Genomic DNA, 22,246 nt, shown 5'->3' on the forward strand with positions numbered 1-22,246 from the left:
GTATGGATGTGAGAGTCGGACCATAAAGAAGGCTGAGCGCTGAAGAATTGATGCTTTTGAATTGTGGTGCTGGAGAAGACTCTTGAGAGTCCCTTGGACGGCAAGGAGATCCAACCAGTCCATCCTAAAGGAGATCAGTCCTGAATATTCATTGGAGGGACTGATGCTGAAGCTCCAATACTTTGACCACCTGATGCAAAGAGCCAACTCATTGGAAAAGACCCTGATGCTGGGAAAGATTGAAGGCAGGAAGAGAAGTGGATGAGATGGTTGGATGGCATCACCAACTCAATGGATATGAGTTTGAACAAGCTTCAGGAGTTGGTGAAGAACAGGGAAGCCTGGCGTGCTGCAGTCCAGTCCATGGGGTCACAAAGAATCGGACACGACTTAGCAACTGAACAACCCACAAAATACATAATCCTGTAACCACTCAATGATATTTGAGAGCTGTTTCCTGTCCTGGTTTTGGATGCGTCCCCCTGACCTTTGGGCACCTGACTCACCATCTTCTCCAGTTAAACCTGGATGCCACCCTGTGGGACTTCAGTCCCCTGTGGAGGTGCTGTCTTGATCCTTCGGCCTCCTCAGCTCCAGCCACTGTCCCTCCTCTAGAACCCTGTGCCTCACCTTGGAGTTTATCAATGGGAACTCTTCCACCACTGTATGTCTGAAGTTCCAAATCCCACTCCTGGTGCACAATGGCCACTGCTTCCTTTTTCTTTTTTTTTAGCTGCACCGTGCAACACGGGGGATCTTGGTTCCTCGACCAGGGATTGAACCCACGCCCCCTGCATTGGAAGTATGACGTCTTAACCAGTGGACTGCTGAGGAATGCCCTAGTCTCATTTCCTAACAAATAGAAATCCACCTTTCAACTTCTTTAAAACTTCAGTGCCTTTGCTTCCTCTGCTACCTGTGAGTTCTTAGCTTCCTTCTGATCACATTTCCTCCCCCTCCCCCTAGTCTGGACTCCTTACAAACTTCTGACTCACCAGCCACTCGGGTGCCTGGGTCTCCTGTCCCCCTCTTAAGCCCCTACCCCTACTTCAATCTGGAGATCCTGTTAGACGCGAGTGAGACTGTGTCGCTGTGACTGCAGACTGATGCCATGCCAAGCTCATAGCATCTGTTCTATGTTGGGGTCTTTAATTTGACTCAGTAACCTTTTTAAGGTCCTCGATCGGCTTCCTTTCTCATTCTGCTCAACAGATCTTGGGACCTTTCATCACTTTTCTCCAACTTTCCACCAAATTCCCACTCTGTTTACCTGGCAGGTGATCTGACCTTCCCTTTGGAGCCAGCCAGCCATCAGGGCACCCCGCCTCACTGTAGTGGCTCCTTCAGCAAGCTCAGTCTACCTTCATCCTCATTTCCTTCCATGTGTGTGTGCTAAGTCGATTCAGTTGTGTCTGACTCCTTGCGACCCCATAGACTGTAGCCCTCCAGGCTCCTCTGTCCACGGGATTCTCCAGGCAAGAATACTGGAGTGGGTCGCCATTTCCTTCTCCAGAGGATCTTCCCGACCCAGGGATTGAATCCAGGTCTTCTGCACTGCAGGCGAAATCTTTATCACTGTACCACCACTAGGAAGCCCCATTTCCTTCCAGTCTCCAAGAAAAAATTGTCCCTCTGTTCAAAGTTAGGCCAACCATCTGATCACCTGGTCCCATCCTGTCTAACCTTCCCCCAACCCTAGGAAAATAGCTCCATGAAGCATCCTCTTTCTCATACTTTTGAACTTTGACCTTTCATTATCTTTCCCTCCCCAACATTTGAATATATTCAAATCCCTCCCATTCAAATCCATAGATGCACACTAAACTTCATCTCTCTGTTCTTCTCTTCTTCGCTGCCAAGCTTCTTAAAAGTTAACTTATACAGGTATACCATGCTGTCTCCTCCTCCTTATTTTTTTTTAATATGGAATGCTTCACAAATTTGCACAACAAGCTTACGAAGGGGCCCGTGTTAATCTTCTCTGTATCGTTCCAATTTTAGTATATGGGCTGCCAAAGCAAGCATCTCCTCCTCTGGCTCTGTGTAAGGACTGTTCCATCACTCACTGAAAAGGCCTTGGCAAAGCTCAGTGATGACCTCTCTGCAGTGGACTCCTCATTCCCATCCTGCCCAGCCTTTCTGTAGTGTTCAAGGTTGCGCTCCCACACTCTGCTCCTTCTTCCCCATCTCTCTTCTGTCCTCAGTCCACACTGGCTTCCCTTTCTTTGCCAGTCTCGTAGATAGCAGTTCACTGGATGTCTATTCTGAGTCTCATTCTGACCTTCCCTGGGCGACTGCTTCTACCACTGGGATTTTACTAACTGAGCTACAACTAAGTTACCCTCTCCAGGGACTTCCCTGGTGATCCAGCGGTTAAGACTTCACGCTCCCAATGCACAGGGCCTGGGTGTGATCCCTGGTCAGGGAAATTGATCCCACATACTCATTTGAAAAGACCCTGAAGCTGGGAAAGATTGAAGGCAGGGAGAGAAGGGGACAACAGAGGATGAGATGGTTGGATGGCATCACCGACTCAATGGACATGAGTGTGGGTAAACTTCGGGTGTTGGTGATAGACAGGGAGGCCTGGCGTGCTGCGGTTCATGGGGTCACAAAGAGTCAGACATGACTGAGTGACTGAACTGAAATGAACTGTCATTAAGAGTTCACATGCTGCAACTAAGACCTGATACAGCCAAATATATATATATATTAAAAGTTATTTTCTCCAGCCTAAACCTTTGCTGGGTTCCAGGCCTATATGTATATTTAACAACCTACTGGACAGTTTCACTTGGATGTCCAAAACAAGACTTTTTTTTCCTTATTGAGCTTGCTCCTATTTCTTCAGTCCCATCCCCCAAATCATTGATAAGATAATAATGCTGATGATGACTAATGTTTATGGATTCCTTACTTCATGCCAGATACAGTTCTAAACTTCAGTCACCATGAAAATATTGTAAGAGAGGCATCATTATCCCCATTTCACAAAAATGGTAATAAACACAGTATGATTTGTTACTCAGGAAGTGGCATTGTTTTTTACCTGAATACCCAATCCAGAGACCCCCCCAAAAGAATCCTGTCCTTTTTATTTCTCCTCCTTCATGTTCAGTCAAGCATCAAATCCTGCGGTGCTTCTCTTTGCATTTCTCTGGCTTTATCATCTCCTCTCTAACACTTCTTTTCCAGAATCTGTACCTGTGTCTTACTTCAGACCCTCCTCAGCAACCGACCAGATTCTTAACACGGTGCCCTAACAGGTCCTCTTGCCTCCAGTCTTAGCTCCCTCTACTTGCCGTCCAGTCATTCGCCACAGCTCCTCTAGAGTGGTCCAAGCTTGATCCTGTTATTACACTGCATAAAGCCAATCAGCGACTCCCCTCACCTACCACGTTGCTTGCTCTGCAGGGCACGAAAGACACTCTCCATGGGCTGCCCACTGCATGACTTTTCATCTCCATCTCCCACTCTTCCCCTGCTTTCGCTTTGGATATTCCAGATACGTCTCTAAGTGACAAAGGCAAAAGCTTTTGCTCACACTGCTTTCTCTGCCAGGAATGCCCTCCACCATGTCTCTGTCTAGTAAACTAGTCATCCTCCAAAACTGTGCTTTCTAATATGTAGCCAGTAGCCACGTGAGGCCACTCCGAATTAAGACGTGCTATGCTATAAGTATGCTCACGCTCAGTCGCTAAGGCGTGTCTGACTCTTTCGTGACCGTGTGGACTCTATGGAATTTTTCCAGGCAAGAATACTGGAGTGGGTTGCCATTTCTCACAAAATGGAATATTATTTGGCTTTTTTTTAAAAGGAAGGAGATTCTGACACATGCTATAATATAGATGAAACTTGAAGACACTAAGTGATCTGAACCAGTCACAAAAAAGGCAAATACTGTATTACGAGATATCTAGAGGAGTCAAACTCAAAGCAACAGAAAACACAATAGTGGCTGCCAGGGAGCAGGGTCACAGAGAAATGGAGAATTGTTTGATGTGTATAGGATTTCAGTTTTGCTAAGTGAAAAAGTTCTAGAGATTAGTTACACACCACTGTGAATATATTTAACACTACTGAAGTGAACACTTATAAATGGTTAAGGTGGTAAATCTTATGTTCTGTGTACTTTTACCACAGTGAAATTAAAAAAAAAAAAAAAAATCAGCTTCCAAAAAAAGAAAACCTTTCCCAGTTACCACAAACCTCCTCCTCTCTAGTGTGAATTAACTACTCCTTCATCATGTCCCCCCTTTATCCTGCACATACCACTATTAGAACTCTTATCACATTTTTGGTAATTATTTGTTTGACAGGATAAAAAGGTTACTCTTCAATGAGTGAGATGACCACTCATCCACTTCTAGGGTCTTGACCAGAAGCTAAGAAAATATACTGGGGTCTTTGGCAAGATGGAGAAAAGAGACAGTCGTCCTGATGGCATAATATACTACGGGCGATGTTCATTATCAGCAATAGGATACCTTGTTTCTGTAGAGGTTTCACTCTGAGGCTAGAACTGGAGGGGCTATTTGCTGTCACCCCTCTTTCGTAAGTATTATCTGAAGGGCCTGAAGAGCACTTCCTCCCACCTCCAAAACATAAAAACATCCCCCTCCCCATCCTGAGTTCAACCAGCTGAAGTGGTTGGCACACCCAGTCTGATCTGTGGATGATGCTCACTTAAGAGAGATTCAAGCTAGAGTACTTTAACTAACAGGATAAGGGTCTCTGAGGCCCCCTGAAGAATGATTTGGCCACCCCCCTGGATTCTGTATGTACTGGATTAGGCAAAAAGTTCATTCGGGTTTTTCCAAAAAGTCTTACAAAAACCCGAACGAACTTTTTGGCCAACTCAATACACTTGATGCCTGACAAGGTGTTTTTTTTTTCTTCCCCAGATAATGGACTGGACCTTGCTGCCCTTCCCAGTTCATAGCCAAGAGGTTACATTTCTTTGATCTGTCTTCTCTCCTAGATGGAGAGCTCCTTTAGGGCAGGGACCACATCTTATCCATCCTTGTATCCCCAGCATCCACCAGTTCTAGCACCTAGCAGGTACCTAATACTTGCCCAACCAATAACTGAATGGTTACAGTGATGGTGGGGTGAGTCATTACGATAACCCAGAGAGAGGCTTTTGACAGAGCAGCTAGTTCACCCTGAGATGAAGGACAGGCTGAAAAGAGAGCCACAGAGAGTATGTGGGTCTGGGGGTTGTGGGGAGCAGAGGGAGCGTGAGAAGTGGTTCAGTATGAAACCAAGGTTGATGAAACTGACATCCTCAAGTTTCCTGTTCTGTTGTCTCACGGGTCTATTCTTGCCTGGGGGATCCCATGCACAGAAGAGCCTGGTGGGTCGCCAAGAATCAGACACGACTGAAGCAGCTTAGCATGCACACAGACGTTTCATGTTCTGCTGTCTCACTGGTCTAATGACAGTGCTGATGTTTATCTGGTGGCCAGGCAAGTATCCTTTCATTCTATAGTTTCAGCTTTGTCTGAAGCAACACCCTAACACTGACTCAGGGGCCCCCATTCCATAAGTCACATATCTTGGGTCAGTTTTAAATTATACATTATTTTCTTCTGGCTGATTGGACTGATTCAGGTCTGCTAACAACAAGACGCTCATGTGTGGCCCTTTCAAGTAATCAATTCTGGGTAATATTTTTTTCTGTCTCAGACAATGCGAGAGGGCTTCCCAGGTGGCGCTAATGGTCAAGATTCTGCCTGCCAATGCAGGAGATGAAAGAGACACAGGTTTGATCCCTGGGTCAGGAAGATTCCCGAGAGAAGGAAATGGCAAGCCACTTCAGTATTCTTGCCTGGGAAATCCCATGGACAGAGGAACCTGGTGGGCTACAGTCCGTGGGGTCACAAGAGTCAGACATGACTGAGTGCACAACATGTACGACAGAATGCTGGAAAGAATCACTAACAATGGTTGATCCCAAAGTCAGCTTTGTCAACCTACAGTCTCCTTTCTAACTCACATTTATAGAATTTGCAAGCTGGAAAGAAGAGCAAAGATTAGATGGTTAGATAGCATCACTGACTCAATGGACAAGAATTTGAGTAGACTCTAGGAGACAATGGAGGACATTCGAGCCTGGGGGGCTGAAGTCCATGGGGTTGCAAAAAGAGTGGGACAGGACTGAGCAACTGAAAACAACAAGGAAATTCGTCCCTAGGGGACCGAGCTGGGTCACAGTGAGTGAGAATTAGAATTCAGGGCCCCTGGCTTCCATACCTGGGCCTGCCTCCTGCTCACTGCGGGTGCAGCCACGGCTTTATGGGGCACAGTCAGCTGCCCTTTCTCTGCACTCCTGTGCCATCAGGGTACTCTCTGGGGAGCTCTAAATTATCTGCCTTAGGGGGAATGAGCAGACAAGATTTTTTCTTAGGTTCATTTGCCTTGGAACGTTCTGGTGATTTTTTTTTTTTTTCCTTTCCTAAAGCCACATTCTCAACCGGGGCTGACTTCAAGGCTTAGACAGTCCAGAAGCCAACTGGCTAGGGGAGAATTTGCCAGGAACAGCTGCAAGGCTGATGGGCTGCGCAAGTGGGCCGGGCCGACTGGATACTAACCGGCCCCTTGATCATTTATCATCTAACAGGCGCTATCTGAGCACTTTCTCTGTGCCTGGTTGCAGTTATTCAAATAAGAACCGAGCGAGCTGCTGCCTCCATCCCCTCCACACAAGGCCCAGAGCCGTAGGAGCCGGGAGACACAGGAACTTCTGATCGGCATCCCAGATCTGGCCTTAACTTGTGCTGAGATTTGGGAATAGGATTGCAAATTCTCCAGCCTGTAGCTTCAAAGAGTGGGGGGGAAAAGAAGTCTTTTTCAACAGGGAAAGGTATTTCGGGGAACTGGAGAAACCACCGCAGCAGCAGCACAAGTGGTTTGGAGGCTCTGCGGGCTCCCTGACCTTGTAGCCACAGCCCCCTCGACCCACTCCCTGGCGCCCCGACCCCGGCGGAGGCTGCCCACTGCCCTGCGGACTGCCCCGTCCGGCCCCGGGGAGCCCGGGCAGCCGAGGCCAAGGGGGCGCCTTTCTCTTTAAGAGCCGCAAGGGCGACCCTGATTGGCTGTAGCTATGCAGGTCTTTCTTCCCCGCTCCCTCGGAGCAGTCCCTCCCCCGCCGCGCTCTCCGCTCTTTCCACACCCCCTCCCCTCCCCCGGCGCCCCCTCCCGCCCCGCGCGCTCGCCCCCTCTTCCTCGCCGCCGCCGAGTTCTTCTCCGGCAGCCGAGCGGGTGATGCGCCAGCAACAGATGCCGGGCGCCAAGATTGGCATCCTTAGGCCACGCTGAACGCCTGAAGAAGCGAGAAGGAAGCAGAGAAGGGCCGGGAAGGCGGGGACAGGAGGTGCCGGAGATCCCCCCCACCCAATCCCCTCAAAAAAAGGCAGAAGCCGCCGCCCCCATCGGAGAGCTCCGCGCCCCGGAGATCGCCGGCTCGCTGCCACTGCCGCGGGCGCCCAGGTCTCCCCAGCCATGCCAGGCCCGGCCGTGGACGCGGAGAATGTCCCCTTCCGCAGCGCCAAGGAGGAGATCCGTGCGGGGGTCGGGGTCGAGGGCTCGGAGGGCGGCGGCGGCGGCGGCGGCCCGGAGAGGCCGGGCGCGCGCGGGCACCGGCAGGACATCGTCTGGAGGAACGTCTTCCTGATGAGCCTGCTCCACTTGGCGGCCGTGTACTCCCTGGTGCTCATCCCGAAAGCCCAGCCGCTCACTCTGCTCTGGGGTGAGTAGTCCCGCCCGAGCCCCCCTGCGCCCCCGGGCACCGAGGCGCGGCGAGGCCGGCGGCGCCGAGGCGCGCGAGATCTCGGGTCGCCGCTGGCTGCGGGCGGTGCGGAGCTCCCGCGGCTCTCGGTTCGCCTTCTCTCCTGCTCCCCCCACCTCCTTCCCCCGCCCCCAGGCCTGTAGTTGTCCGGCCTTTGGGACGGGAAGGTATTTCTATCCAGGTATTTTCAACTTCTGCCCCCTCCGCTGTCTCCTTGAGTAGGCGCCCTTGGCGACCCCTGGATGGAGAGCGAGAGGGACTCGGGGTCCTGCGGCGCCGGCGCCGGCGCCGGCGCCGTGCACAGAGGCGCGCGAGGGGGATGCCGAGCCCGGGCTCCAGGGCGGGGAGACCAACGCGGTGACTGTGTAGCCCCTGCGCGTCCCAGGGGCGCTCCAATCGGCCGCCTTGCAGCGTCTCAGCCTCCTCCGTGGGCCACGGACCTTGAGGCCGAGTGAAGGACTAGAAAGGGAGTTGTAGCGGGGGGTGGAGAGACCACCCGCACCGGTTCAGCGTTGATTTTCGCGCAGGAGGTGGAAGAAGCCAGTTCCCTTCCTGCCCCTGTAAGGCCCCCGTCCCGGCCCCCTCCGGGATCTCATGTGCCCTGTTGCAGTTTTCCAGTCCCAGAAGTTTGTCGGCTAGCTCTGGCCCAGCACAAAGCTCCGAGGTGGCTGTGTAGACCCCTCCAGGCCTGTCCCCTTCTGACCAGGTGCCAGTCTGTCACCGCACCTGTAGCGCTCCCTCGCGCCACCCACTTTCCTAGCACCCCCACCCCTGCCAGCATGGGGGCGGGGAACCCCGGACCCAATTCCCCTCCAGTCCGCCCCCACCCCCAGCTCCTGGAGGCGGGGAGACAGGGGCGGGGGGTGCTTCAGAGCCTGCCCCGCATGACTCTGATGGCTGACTCAAAACCACTTCCAAACCCCCTGCCCCAGTAACTGGTTTTGGCCTCAGTCACTGTAGTGGCTACCTTAGGCGGGACAAAAAGGTGCCGGGGGCTTTGCTATCCTGGGCTGAGTATCTGGTGAAGTAATCCAAAAAGCCCTTTAAGATCTGTCCGAGATGGGCAAGGAACGGGGCCGGGGGGCGGGAGGGCGTGGGGTGGTGTGCAGGAGAAACACAACCGCCTTTTATTTCCAGAGGGGAAGAGGAAGGAAAAAAATCTGAAGACCTCTTTTGGCAAAGCTTCCGACTTGGCATAGTGCCAGCTCCAAGTGCCTGGGTTCAGAACGGGGCCACTCTGTTTTAAGCTGTCCCTTGAAACTGCAGGCTCTGCTCTTGGAAGCAGACCCTTCCAGAAGATGGGTGCCTTTTGGGGAGGGTGCGTGGCTGAGCAGAGTTGAGGAATGTTGGGAGGGGCGGGGGTCTTTGGGAATCTGTGAAGTCTTTGAAAGTCCCCTGAAAGCTTTGAGTAAGCTCTCCCAACATCAGTACACTTCCTCAATTCAGTGTCCTTTTCTCCATCTTTTTTGTTATGTATTGGTTTCCTTCTCCTGTCTTCTTTCTACCTTTACCTCTAGATGATTAGATCGTAAGATGCTCAGCCATTGCTTCCTGGACACACTCCCTCCACCAGCCAACCAAAGCTCTTATTGCCCTGTATCCCCTAGAACAGCTCCCTCTGCACCCCTCCTCCCCCCCCCACCCCACCCCCCAGTCCAAAGACTGTGCCTTTGGACTTCAGAGCCCTCCTGGCACCAGGGAATTAGAGCTTAGTCTTAATAGCCGCAGTGTCCGAGAAAGCTCAGGGAGAAGTGAGCACTTAAAATATTGTCTTACATGCCCGGAGCTCCACAGGCCCACAGGCTCCACCCGTTACAGCCACTCACCCCCTGGTTTTGGCCTCCCACCAGGAGCCACAAGGACAAGGCCTCCTCTCCAGCTTCGCCAAGTCACCTCTGCCCTTTCCCGGCCACTCATGGTGGTGGAGACAGAATCTTTGTTCTGAAAGACCTTGGCTGGAAGATAGCATCCTGGCCCCAGACTCCTCCGGCTCCCTGGAGAAGTCAACACACTGCAGGAATCTGGGATCCACTTGATGATGGGTGATGCTGCCAGGCCCATCCTTCTGCCTCCCTGCAGAGTCTTCTGCTTTAGCTACTTTTCATCAGTTCCATTCTCGATTCTCTCCCCACCTGAGCTTCATGGCCCTTCCCACCCCTGCTCCCTCCCCCCACCCCCCAAAAAAAGGGCAGACAATGGTGGATGTTGTAGCTTCAAGATCCCAACTTGTGACTTAGAAACATTCCAAATAAGTGAATGTTACCTGGTGGATATCTTGTGAGAGAAGGAGTGAGGGAGAGAGACAGCCAAGATCGGTGTGCTGGCGGTCTCCTGGAGGCCTGTTGATCGGGATTATTCTTGTTGAAAACCCCCGGCCTTGGGCTGCGGGCCTCCCCACTGGAGCCTTTGCCATCCTCACTCCCGCCGGCTCTGTCTACTGTTAGGGCTGAGCTTATGCACCAGTGGGTGGTTCATCCACTTCAGGGACCTGGGTTGTCAAGGCAATAAGGCTTAGCCAGCCCATCCGTTGCTTGCCACCCTCCACCCCAGGTATGGTTGCCCCGGAAACAGGAGGCATCCATGCAGTGTACCCAGCAAAGGATGTGTTAGGTGTGCAGTGTGCGCAGAGTAATTTGCTTGGCGGTGAAATGTCATCCATGAAAGATCTCATCAAGTTGTTCAGTCCAAACCTCCTCCACTGCCTCATCCCCCGCCTTTTTATGACTCTCCTTGGGGCCAGAGCAAGTTGTTTACTCTCCTTATCCTTGCAGTTTTCTGAGTGGGCAGGCTGTCAGAATGGAACAGTCTTGGTGCCCACAAGTCCTAAGGGATGAGTTTTTGAGTTTCAAGGACAGAATGTGAACTCCAATTGGAGGAAAAATCTTTACCTGAAGGTTCAAGCTCACAAATGGGCCTGCTTTGAGGATTTTTGACCAAAGGGGCAGTTAGTTCATGCCCTGACTCCCAAGATGAATAGAATAAGGGAGTGAGGAGCAGCAGTCATGATTCAAGGCCAAAGTCCTAGTGATTTTTCCCAGCAAGCTTTGCCCTGTGTCTAGGCATTCTGGCCATTGGTTTCCAGAAACAGGAGGAACTTTTCTGGTTTCCCTTGAAATGTCATTCGAGTCCCCTGAATATGCCTTGGTGACATCATGACCACCTCAATCAGAGGATCAGGCATGCGAAACAAGTCACCTGCCCTGCTCCTTTCCATCTTGCGGTTATTGTTGTTCAGTCGCTAAGTCGTGTCCAACTCTTTGCGACCCCATGGACTGCAGCACTCCAGGCTCCTCTGTCCTCCACCATCTCCCAGAGTTTGCTTAAGTTTATGTCCATTGAGTCAGTGATGCTATCCAGCCATCTCATCCTCTGCTGCCCCCTTCTCCTCCTGCACTCAATCTTTCCCAGCATCAGGGTCATTTCCAATGAGTTGGCTCTTTGCATCAGGTGGCCAGAGTATTGGAACTTCAGCTTGGGCATCAGTCCTTCCAATGAATATTCGGGGTTGATTTCCTTTAGGATTGACTGGTTTGATCTCCTTGCAGTCTATGGGACTCTCAAGAGTCTTCACCAGGATCACAATTTGAAAGCATCAATTCTTCAGCTGTCAGCCTTCCATCTTGCCCCAGGCTGAATGTGTCCATTGCTGAAGTAGATAGAGAATTCACTGGTGCTCTTTTGGTTGCTGAAACCCAGCTTATGAGAGGAAGCTGAGACATGGCAGAGGTGGATAAGGTAGTCTGGCAGGAGCTTGGGTCAGGAGAGGCAGGGGTTTGGAACCTGCTGGTCCACTAGTCAAATTCTGTCCAATCCTGTGAGCTGCCCAGAAAATAGCTGTGAGCTATTTTCTGTCAGGCATTGGATAGCCTGAATCCACACCTTCGATGGTCCTAACGTCTTTGTTGAGTTGTGCTTCTTTTTCTGTCAAATCCCTAATATTGTTGAGGAGCTCCAAGAATGCATGGCCATGGACTTCTGTTTCACCTCCGGGTTTTCTAGGGTGAGCGCGGCTCAAAAGAGAAACAGCTCTGAATGTGAATCCCTGCTCTCCTACTTGTTCACCAACTGCATAGCCTGATGGGATAAATGAACATCTCCAGACCTCAACTTTCTCACCTGTAAAATGGATAATCGGTACTTCTTGCTCATGAGGTTGTGAGAACTAAATTCGATAATAGGTGTAAATTACTTGTCACAGTGCCTGACCCTTGGCTGATGTCCAGTAACTGTTAGCTGCCCTTATTATTCCTGGTCCTGATACTGGCTTTTTTTTCTTTAGCAGAAGGAAAAAAGGCCCTCTTGCAACACAATCAGTTCTACAAAGCTGGCATACAATGTGGCTTCGTTGCGTCTTGCATGGAAAAGATTGCTTTGGTTTGGGAAACAAGGGTTCTTTCTCAACGTGTCCAAAGAGAAATGAACACAAATAGCCCTGTTCCTCCTCCCTCCCCCAGTCCCTTCTCTTTCATCCTCTCTTCCTCCATTTTCCTCTAAAAGGTCACTGTTTTGTAAATAAGTATCTTTTTGTTCAGCTGGACAACTCACCTGGTCTCTAGTGTTTTCTTTGGGGCTTTTTGAGCGGAGCCAATCGCTGTAAAAACAGGGCTTAATCATTTCTCTAAATGTCTTAGGTTCTCAGTGTTGAATTTTTCCCGCATTTGTCTTCTTGAGTCATCTTTTAAAAAAAACCAAAACTTTAATGTACAAACTACTAAAAAAAACTGAAAAACATCAAGGAAACTTCCCTTTAAAGTCTGTAATTCCCAGCCCATTGTTGCAACTCTTCCATTTTTAATAATGGGGCAAGCACTAAGGGCCGCGCCCCAGGCTGGGTGGAGTACAGAGAAACCTGGAAGAATGGGGTGTGCTTTTTACTGGCTTCATAGTCTCAACAAGTATAAATATAGGTTGAGATTAACATTATTAACTCAGTTCTTTTTTTCTTCTAAAACTGGTCAAGGTCACTGCCAACTGCACTGTGATCCTAAAATGTGAAGTCCTCCTGCAGAGTAGGAACCAGGGCTGAGATCCCAGCCTCGCCTCTTAGTTCAGCTTCAGCCAAGTCTCTTTCCAGTCTGTGAGCCTTGGGTTCCTGGTCTCTGAAACAGGGATGATAATACTGAGCTGGAAGTTCCTTTAAGCATCAGGCCAAATGTCAAAGTGGAGCCGCAGGGTAGACAGTTCTGTCTATTGAGCCTATCCCCCTACGGTGGGAGCGGCATCAGGGAACTCACAGGGCTTCAGTGTTTGTCTGGGACCTGGAGTTCTTCTGGCTCCAATGTAATGCACAATGTTTAAATCCAAATAAAACATCACGGCCTTTCCTGTATAACATTTAGTTCTCATCTTGTCCTGACTTGTGTATTGTAGAAAATTATAATAATTGCTTTAAAAAGCCAGTGATAAATTTACAGAAGGGTGACATAATGTGAAAGTGTTAGTCACTCAGTCTTGTCTGACTCTTTGTGACCGCGTGGACTGTTGCCCACCAGGCTCCTCTGTCCATGAAATTCTCCAGGCAAGAATACTGGTGTGGGTAGCCATTCCCTTCTCCTGGGGATCTTCCCAACTCAGGGGTTGAACCTGGGGCTCCTGCATTGCAGGCAGATTATTTACCACCTGAGCCACCAGAAATTTTATAAAAAGCACCATTATCTTTGGCCAGCATATTTCTTGTTGAGCAACTATTTTGATGTTCTGTCTTCTTTGGTATGCAGTCTCCCCATCCCTCTGCTGTGACGTGCCCCGTTTCTGTGGAAGTGGCACCAGCGTGGGGTTGAGAGTATGGGCGTTGGACTCTGAGGGTCTGGGTTCAAAGCCTAGCCCCCCAGGTAGGGTCTTGGGCAGCTCAGTCGCCCTCTCTAGCTTAGGCATCCCTAGTTGCCCAGTGAGAATGACAGCTCATCCAGCATCAGTTCACAGCTGGAGTGAAATGAAACAAGACGGTGAGGAACTTGACCCTTGCTACTTCCCGTCACTCCTTCCCTTCCTGCAGCTCCTCCTTGGCTGGAACAAGTCCTAGCCGCCACACCACCACCCCCCCACCCCCGGTTGTCAGAAAGCCCTGGTCATGGATAAAGCATGGTTTCTGACTTCATTTCCCCTGGCAATGGGTTGGTGGCTACTGAAGCAGGGATCTGTTCTCCCTTGTAAAGAGAGCCTCACAGTTCCACACGCAGTCATGTACTCATTTACCCACGAATTCATTCATTTTTCCCCATTTCAACTATTGTCAAAACATCAGAATCACTTGGATGTCCTTTACAGTATTCAGAAGGCTGGGCCCCTACCTGAACTTACTGAATTGGAATCTCTAGGAGGGAGGCCCTGACTATTTTATTATTATTGTTTTAAGGCATTCGGGTGTTTCTGAGGCACAGCTGGTGCATTTGATTCCCTGCTCCATATTCAGTTACGCTTATTATCACCCATGACTTGCCAGGCACCCACGCCATCCCTCTCTGACTTCATGGCTCTTCAGGCCAGTTGGGGAGACAGAGAGGGGAGAACCGCCAGGGCAGCCTTAGCTGCAGAGCACCAGCCTGGAGGAGTCAGGGGGGTGCCCTAGACGAGGGGGACTTCACAGGGGGCTCAGTGGTAAAGAACCCACCTGCCAATGCAGGAGATGCAGGTTCGATCCCTGGAGAAAGAACTGGCAACCCACTCCGGTATACTTGCCTGGGCAATCCCATGGACAGAGGAGCCTGGCGGGCTCCAGTCCATGGAGTTGCAAAAGAGTTGGACATGACTTAGCAACTAAACAACACCAAGAGGAGGAGGTGGCTGAACTGAGCCTGGCTGGAGACCCCGGCCGGGGGGTTCTGGTGAGATGGCATTGTAGCCACAGGACAGAGGTCCCCAGGGGAGAGAGAAGAGCCGGAGCAGGGCCAGTCCAGGACCTGAAGACTCAGCGAGGTTGAAAGTGATCGGGGCCCAGATCCAGGGCGGGCAGTCAGTAGGACCAGCGGGACTGGGAGGAGGTCGGGCTTGTGGAGCGGCTGCCCTTCCATCCTCTAACTGTCTCTCACCTCTGCTCGCCCATCACACACACCGGTGGTTCTGAGCACATAGTTTCTAGACCAGACACATGCTGGTGGGATGAGTGAGCCTGAAGGTTTTCAGGAAAGACCCTGGGGCAGACATCTTAGAGCGAGTGTGCAGTGGGGCTGGGTGCCTCCCTCTCAGGCTGGCCAGAGTTCAGGGAGAGCTAGGAATAATGTCTCAGCTGGCCCTTTGATCTCACAGACTCGGGGGCATTGTCCCAGGACTAGATTACTAATGTGCCCCCAAGGGTATAATAGCTCTGGCTTACCAGACCCCGGGCGCTCTTCTCCTCTTGTGCTTGTCTGCGCTCTTTCCTCTTTTTCTCAAAGGTACAGGTGTGTGTGGGGTTCATCTGACTTCCCTTCCTCCCTGGAACCTGAGTTTAAACAGCTAGTTCTCACTATCCTCCTTCCTACGTCCTGCTCCCCTTTTCTGCAGTGTACTGTTAGAGGCTGATGCTTACATGCTGAGTCCTTTTGGTCATATTCTTTGCATCCCTAAGGACTGTAGCCCACCAGGCTCCTTGTTCATGGGATTCTCCAGGCAAGACTACTGGAGTGAGTTGCTGTGCTCTCCTCCAGGGGATCTTCCCAACCCAGGGATCCAACCCGCATCTCTTTTGTCGCCTGCGTTGGCAGGCAGGTTCTTTACCACTAGTGCCAGCTGGGAAGCCAGTTAGAGGCTGAAGGGTTCTGCAAGTCCCAGCAGGCTGTAGACCACCAATCAGTAGCCCATCAGCTGGGAGCTTGTTAGAAAGAAAGACTGTCAGACCCCATCCCCGACCTATTGAGTCAATACCTGCCTTTTGATAAGGCCTCCGGGTGACCCATCTGGGTTGAACTTAAAGAAAACACTCCCTCAAGTTGGGTCACAGGCTGATGGGTCAGAGAAACTGGACACAAGTGGGATTTGTCCACCCTTTCGTCGTCCATCTAATGGCCTCTTCCCCTTGGTGTCCCCTCCTCCCCTCCTGCCTCCTTGTAGCTTATTTTAGAACATGTCGGGATCCTGCCTCTCTTGCCAGCAAAAGGCTGTTGCTAAAATCTTTCAGCCGGCAGCCGTGATGTTTAATTCATGGGCTAGAAAATTATTTTTATTTTCATGAGTAGAGCTGGGGAAAAATAACAGGGAGGCTCAGTGCATGGCCTTTGGGAACTCAGCTTGTCTCTTTAACAGATGAACTGGTAAAAGTGAGGAGGCCTGGGGAGAGGGCCGCCTTCCACAAAGAATGCTTTTGGCTGCAAGTAGCACAAAACTCCGTATGCCGTAAAAGACAAGGAGAATTTCTAATGTCACAGAGAAGTAATCCTAAGGTAGGGCACTTGTGGAATGACTCAGAAGTGACATCAAAGAGCAGATTTCATTTCTGCTATGGTGGTCCTGTGGAATTTAGTTTTCCACGTGGTTGCAAAATGGCTGCCAGATTTCCATCAGTTACAACGATGTCCTACAGAAAAAGAGAGAGACTCCCCCTTCCTGAAGTTTCACCAGAGAAACTCTCTCCTGGTTGTCTCACAGCTGTTGTCTCCTCAGGATCATCAGCAGGACTGGGTCCCAAGTCCCTTGTTAAGCCACCATTGGCAAGGGATTCAAGCTAATCAAGGTTGGCCTCTGAGCCACGTGCCACATGAGGTGGGGTTTAAGAACCAACCAAAACCCAGGCTCTGGGGGAAGGGAGAGAAGGGCCTGGCTGCTGGGACAGCCAACACCTCTGCTCCAGGGCCTGCCTTCCCTCCCTCTCCTGACCTTCCCTCACCGGTGTCACCTCCATTCCACGAGAAGGTCCTGGATTCATGTTTTACGTGCCCTTCCCTTCTGCTGCCTACCGGTTTGGCTTGTCCCCACGCCTGCTGTCATCACAGTGACTTGTCAATGTCTGCCTTTTCCATGAGGCTCTGAGCTCTTTCCTGGCATATCTGCCTCCCCAGGACCCAACACATGGCTTCTGCTTCATATACATGGTGCTGGAAGGGTGGAGGAAGGAAGAGTTGAATGAATGAGTTTGATGTCTGTGTGGCCATTTTTAAAAAATTGGAATACAGTTGCCTTACAATGTTGTTGTTAATTTCAGCTGTACAACGAAGTGACTCAGCTACATGTATACATATATCCCCTCCCTCTTGGATCTCCTTCCCACCCCCACCTCCCCTATCCCACCCCTCTACATCAGCGCAGAGCGCAGAGCTGAACTCCCTGTGCAGGTTCCCACTAGCTGTCTCTTGTACACACAGCAGTGTGTATATGTCAGTCCAATCTCCGGATTCATCCCACCCTCTCCTTGCCCCGGGCGTCCCTTGAGGCTCAGCTGGAAAAGAATCCGCCTGCAGTGTGGGAGACCTGGATTCAATTCCTGGGTTGGGAGGATCCCCTGGAGAAGGGAAAGGCTACCCACTCCAGTATTCCAGCCTGGAGAATTCCATGTCCATGGGGTTGCAAAGATTTGGACACACGACTGAGTGACTTTCACTTTCTCCTTCCCCTACCATGTCCACATGTCCATTTTCTACATCTATTCCTGCCCTGAAAATAGGTTCATCTGTACCATTTTTCTAGATTTGTGTGGCCTTTCTAAGGAAAGTTTTCATTTTGTCCCAACTTTAGAAGTGTTGTTTTTTTTTTTTTTCCTCCTGTAAGAGAACGTTCCATGTGATTTCGGAGGATGGACTGGGGAGAGAGAAGTCATTCTCAGGGCCCCCAGGATTCTGCATGTCCACCCGGGAGTCACCCAGACTTCAGAAGGAGCTTGCAGAATTATCTGTCACTCTTCTGGGTTTTTTATGGGGTAAAACGGGGCTGGGAAAGGTTGCTCTGGGCACAGGAATTTGTTAAATGCCTTGTGGGAAAACGAGATTAAGAAGAAAAAGATGGACAGTGAGTGACTTAGAATGTGTTCTTCCCCAGAGTTTTCCATGGTGACACACTTTCCCCAGATCAATGAGTGGTTTTCTTGGCTGATCCTTGTCTTCATCTTTCAGGTGATGCAGTGATGTAAGATGTCAGTGATGGCATCACGGCCAGATTTCTGTCCCGTGTCACCTCACCCAGAAAGTACTTTTTATCTGCACAAACAAGCTAGAAATGAAGCATCAATTACTCTGGAGGAAAGGGCTAACTCTGTGATCAGGGAAACAAAACAGTAGCTTTTGTCTAAAGAGTATGGCAAAGTGCATTTTAAAAGATGAGACATGGGGGAAATGTGTCAAGCAGGTGGTAGTGAAACTGCTGTGTAAACCTTTGAGTCAAAGGCTGCATGCAGGGTGCCGAGTTAAGGTCAGCGCTTAATCGTCTCTAGGTGGTTGCTGGATGGCTTGTTAGGAGCAGGTCATTATTTAACATACACGTAGGTGACATTGATGTGGTCATTAAGGTCTTTGGGGATTGTAGAAGTATCCTGAGGTTGCCTTTGAAATGGGAAAAAAAAAAAATCAAATACCAGTGGACTCAGAAATGAAGAGGTATAAGAATAGTGTTTAGAACTCAGGTTTAAAATAGTTTTATTTCTGTATCTCTGTCTGTTGTATGAATACCGTCATGCACTCACAATTTGACTGTCATGGTGTGACTTTTTTAATTTTTAAAAAGAATGTTTATTTGGCTGTGCCAGGTCTTGGTTGTGGCATGTGGGATCTAGTTCCCTGATCAGAGATCAAACCCAGGCCCCCTGCATTGGGAGCTTGGAGTCTTAACCACTCGACCACTGGGGAAGTCCCTGCCTGTATTGGTTTTAGCCTGGTTCCCTAAAGAGACAATGATTGTAAATGCAATCTGTGACCTAAATGAGCAAGGCCATCTCACAAAGCATCCTTCACCTTATCATCATAAAGCATTTATCAAGCAAGCAATTAATTCCCTATAGTCTTGAGTCAGGCGCTACGTTAAAAAAAGAGAGAGCTAGTCTCTCAGTCAGTTCAGTTGCTCAGTGGTGTCCGACTCTTTGCAACCCCACGGACTGCAGCACACCAGGCCTCCCTGTCCATCACCAACTCCCGGACCCTACTCAAACTCATGTCCATCGAGTCGGCGATGCCATCCAACTGTCTCATCCTCTGTTGTCCCCTTCTTCTTCTCTTTCCCAGCATCAGGGTCTTTTCCAGTGAGTCAGCTCTTCACATCAGGTGGCCAGAGTATTGGAGTTTCAGTTTCAGCATCAGTCCTTCCAATGAACACCCAGGACTGATCTCCTTTAGGATGGACTGGTTGGATCTCCTTGCAGTCCAAGAGACTCTCAAGAGTCTTCTCCAACACCACAGTTCAAAAACATCAATTCTTCAGTGCTCAGCTTTCTTTATAGTCCAAATCTCACACCCGTACATGACTACTGGAAAAGCCATAGCTTTGACTAGATAGACCTTTGTTGACAAAGTAATGTCTCTGCTTTTTAATATGCTGTCTAGGTTGGTCATAGCTTTTCTTCCAAGGAGCAAGTGTCTTTTAATTTCATGGTTGCAGTCACCATCTGCAGTGATTTTGGAGCCCCCCAAAAATAAAGTCTCTCACTGTTTCCATTGTTTCCCTATCTATTTGCCATGAAGTGATGGGACTGGATGCCATGATCTTAGTTTTCTGAATGTTTAATTTTAAGCCAACTTTTTCAGTCTCCTCTTTCATTTTATCAAGAGGCTCTTTAGTTCTTCTTCACTTTCTGCCTTAAGGGTGGTATCATCTGCGTATCTGAGGTTATTGATATTTCTCCCAGAAATCTGGATTCTAGCTTGTGCTTCATCCAGCCTGGCATTTTGCATGATGTACTCTGCACAGAAGTTAAATAAGCAGGGTGACAATATACAGTCTTGATGTATTCCTTTCCCGATTTGGAACCAGTCTGTTCCATGTCCAGTTGGTCTCTACCCTCCTTTTATAACTCAGAGGAACAGTTGTTTTTTTCCCCAAGTAGTATATACAATTTAATGTAAAAGTTCCATGCATGAAATTAGAAATGAATCCCTAAAATGTAACTGTTCCCTGGAGTAGTTTGTCAATTTACTCTTCTAATAAATACGTTCACAAGAAGCTTTTACAGATGGTTACGATGAAGATCATCCATATTCCCAACCTATGAGTCACTGGAGTGTCCCCAAAAGCAAGCGGTTTTGCCCTAGAGTCTCTATAAGCAAAGGAAGATGTTTATTAGCAAGTGTGAATAATACCCACATCTGTCCCCCTCCCACACCCGCCCCCAAACCCATTGTGTTTGGCTCCCTGGCTCCTGACAAGTGGACAAGTTATTAGCATCTCTGAGCTCTCCTGGAATTACTCTAGACTCTCTTGACTCTAATGTGGAGCTCTGGGGAGATTTGTCACTACCCTCTGAGTATAGGCTGGATATGAACCTAAACTTAGCAGAGCTCCCATAGGGTTGGGATAAACCACAGTTATTAGTGCTAATATTCCTTGATGCACAGAGCTGATATTCAGTCAGCATGTGCCCAGTGGTTAAAATCATTGAATAGCATGGTACTTCCCTGGTACTCCGTCAATTCCCAGCAATACAAGAACTGCAGCTGCAAAGCTTAAATCTGGAACTAAATTTGTTCTGATTGGTTTTGATTGGGTGGTGCCCTTGTGGGTTGTTAATTTTTTTTTTTTTTTGTTAATTTTTTTTAATTGAGGTACAGTTGATATGCTATATTGTGTTAGCTTCAAGTGTATAGCAAAGTTGTTTGGAGATACATACATACATATATTCTTTGTTCTGTTCTTTTCTATTACAAGTTATTATGATATTGAATATAGTTCCCTATGCTGTATTCAAATATTTTTTTTTTTTTTTTGGGGGCGCCAGGACCAACGATCACCAGCTGCCCCATTAGCAAAAATTATGCTTCCGAAATCTCTTGATGTCGATTCCGCACGTAGAGCAAACGAGCTGCCCTACGTGTGCCACTCACGACAGAAGCCCTTTTTTCAAATATTTTTATGTCATCTCCGCATGTGCATTTTCTTGTTATCATATGATCTGAATAATCGTTACTTTATATCCTTGTCTAATTGAATGAGAACTCTAAAAAAAAAATCAGTTGATCATTCTGGCTGAAATTTATATTCTAAACCATGTAAGGAAAGGTACTAGGGCCCAATTAAAATTCTGGGGTTGAAAGTAACTCACCCGTCCTGATAAAAAGTTCTTTTGTGATAGAAGCAATGTATATCTAAAAGGTGATTTTTATTTTCTAATTTATAATTACCTTTATGTAAGGTTTCCCCCAGAGAGATTTGATACTAATTTTATTATCAGGAAAAAATGACATCGTAAAAATAAGGTTGTAAAGGTGTATCTCTAGGTGTTGGGAGTGGGAGGCGCAGAATTGGAGGACCTTGCCACTAATCTAGGTGGTACTCCTAGCTCACAGGTCATTGCTTGTGATGTTGTAGATGAATGATATCTGGGCACCCAGCAGCCCAGGATTCCTGCCACTGAAACCATACCTGAGGCTTGGTACAGGAAACTGTCTTACTGATGCAAAATTCCAAACATACACAAAAGTAAACAGAACGGAGTCTGTATTCTCCCACACCCCCTACTCATCTGGGGATTTGTTTTTCCTTGTAGCTTTTTACTTAGATATATAATTTCAGACACACAGAACCAGTGTTAAGTTCCCTGTTAGTACAGGGAACTTCCATGTACTCTAGGCAGACTGAACTATTTGCATCTTATCCCATTGACTTTATCATATTCTCTATGCACATGCGTACACATATGTGTGTGTGCTGTTTTTTTCTGAGCCATTTGAGAATAAATCAGAGCTATCTGTCCCTTTATCTCAAAATACCTTGGTAAGTATTTCCTAACAGCAAGAATACAACCAAGGGAATTTCCTGGTGGTTCAATGGTTAGGGCTCCATGTTTTCACTACCAGAGTCGAGGGTGGGGATCTGAGATCCCGCAAGCAGGGAGGCTAAAAATTAATAAGTAAAAATAAAATATTTTAAAAAGAACACAACCACTGTACAGTGTTCAAAACCAGAAATTTAACTTTGATATTATCTAATCCAGGCTTCCCTGATGGCTCAGCGGGTAGAGAATCAATCTGCCTACAATGCAAAAGACACAGGAGATGCAGGTTTGACCCGGAGTGGGGAAGATCCCCTGGAGGAAAGCATAGCAACCCACTTCAGTATTTAGCCCAGAGGAGCCTGCTGGGCTACAGTTCATAGGGTTGCAAAGAGTCGGACACGACTGAATTGACTTAACATGCACACAGGCGTTGTGTATTAGTTGGGGTACTTCTGGCTACACTGTCCACATAAAACACCTCGGGGGACAACTGCCCCCAGCTCTTTGTGTGAAAACAGCTTTGAGGGGCAGTTTTCAGAAGCAGAAAGGAGTAGAACCCGAGAAGCCGGCACAGGTAATGAGCGAGACAGTGGTCCCCTGCTCGGAAGAGTGCTCTGAAACCGTTTCTTAGGACA

The 22,246-nt window shown here is 48.9% G+C and overlaps 1 protein-coding gene and 2 non-coding genes across 3 annotated transcripts in view; 1 reads left to right on the forward strand and 2 right to left on the reverse strand.

Annotated features, from left to right (window-relative positions):
* Positions 1 to 1,917: 1,917 nt before the first annotated feature.
* LOC122696722 lies at positions 1,918 to 2,021 on the reverse strand. Its single transcript, XR_006341849.1, has one exon. It is a non-coding gene; the product is annotated as a U6 spliceosomal RNA (small nuclear RNA).
* A 5,153-nt stretch (positions 2,022 to 7,174) lies between these two features.
* The window catches only part of SCD5 (stearoyl-CoA desaturase 5), a 173,189-nt gene continuing 158,117 nt past the window's right edge, over positions 7,175 to 22,246 (forward strand). The window contains exon 1 of the mRNA XM_043906356.1: positions 7,175 to 7,750. Coding sequence (XP_043762291.1) covers positions 7,504 to 7,750 — 247 coding nt within the window. The 5' untranslated portion in view covers positions 7,175 to 7,503. The remainder of the gene's footprint in view (positions 7,751 to 22,246) is intronic.
* On the reverse strand, positions 20,605 to 20,737 carry LOC122696673. The gene has a single exon (XR_006341807.1). It is a non-coding gene; the product is annotated as a U11 spliceosomal RNA (small nuclear RNA).

Source organism: Cervus elaphus, chromosome 6 (genome assembly GCF_910594005.1).
Source record: "Cervus elaphus chromosome 6, mCerEla1.1, whole genome shotgun sequence".
NCBI classification, from domain to species: Eukaryota; Metazoa; Chordata; class Mammalia; order Artiodactyla; family Cervidae; genus Cervus; species Cervus elaphus.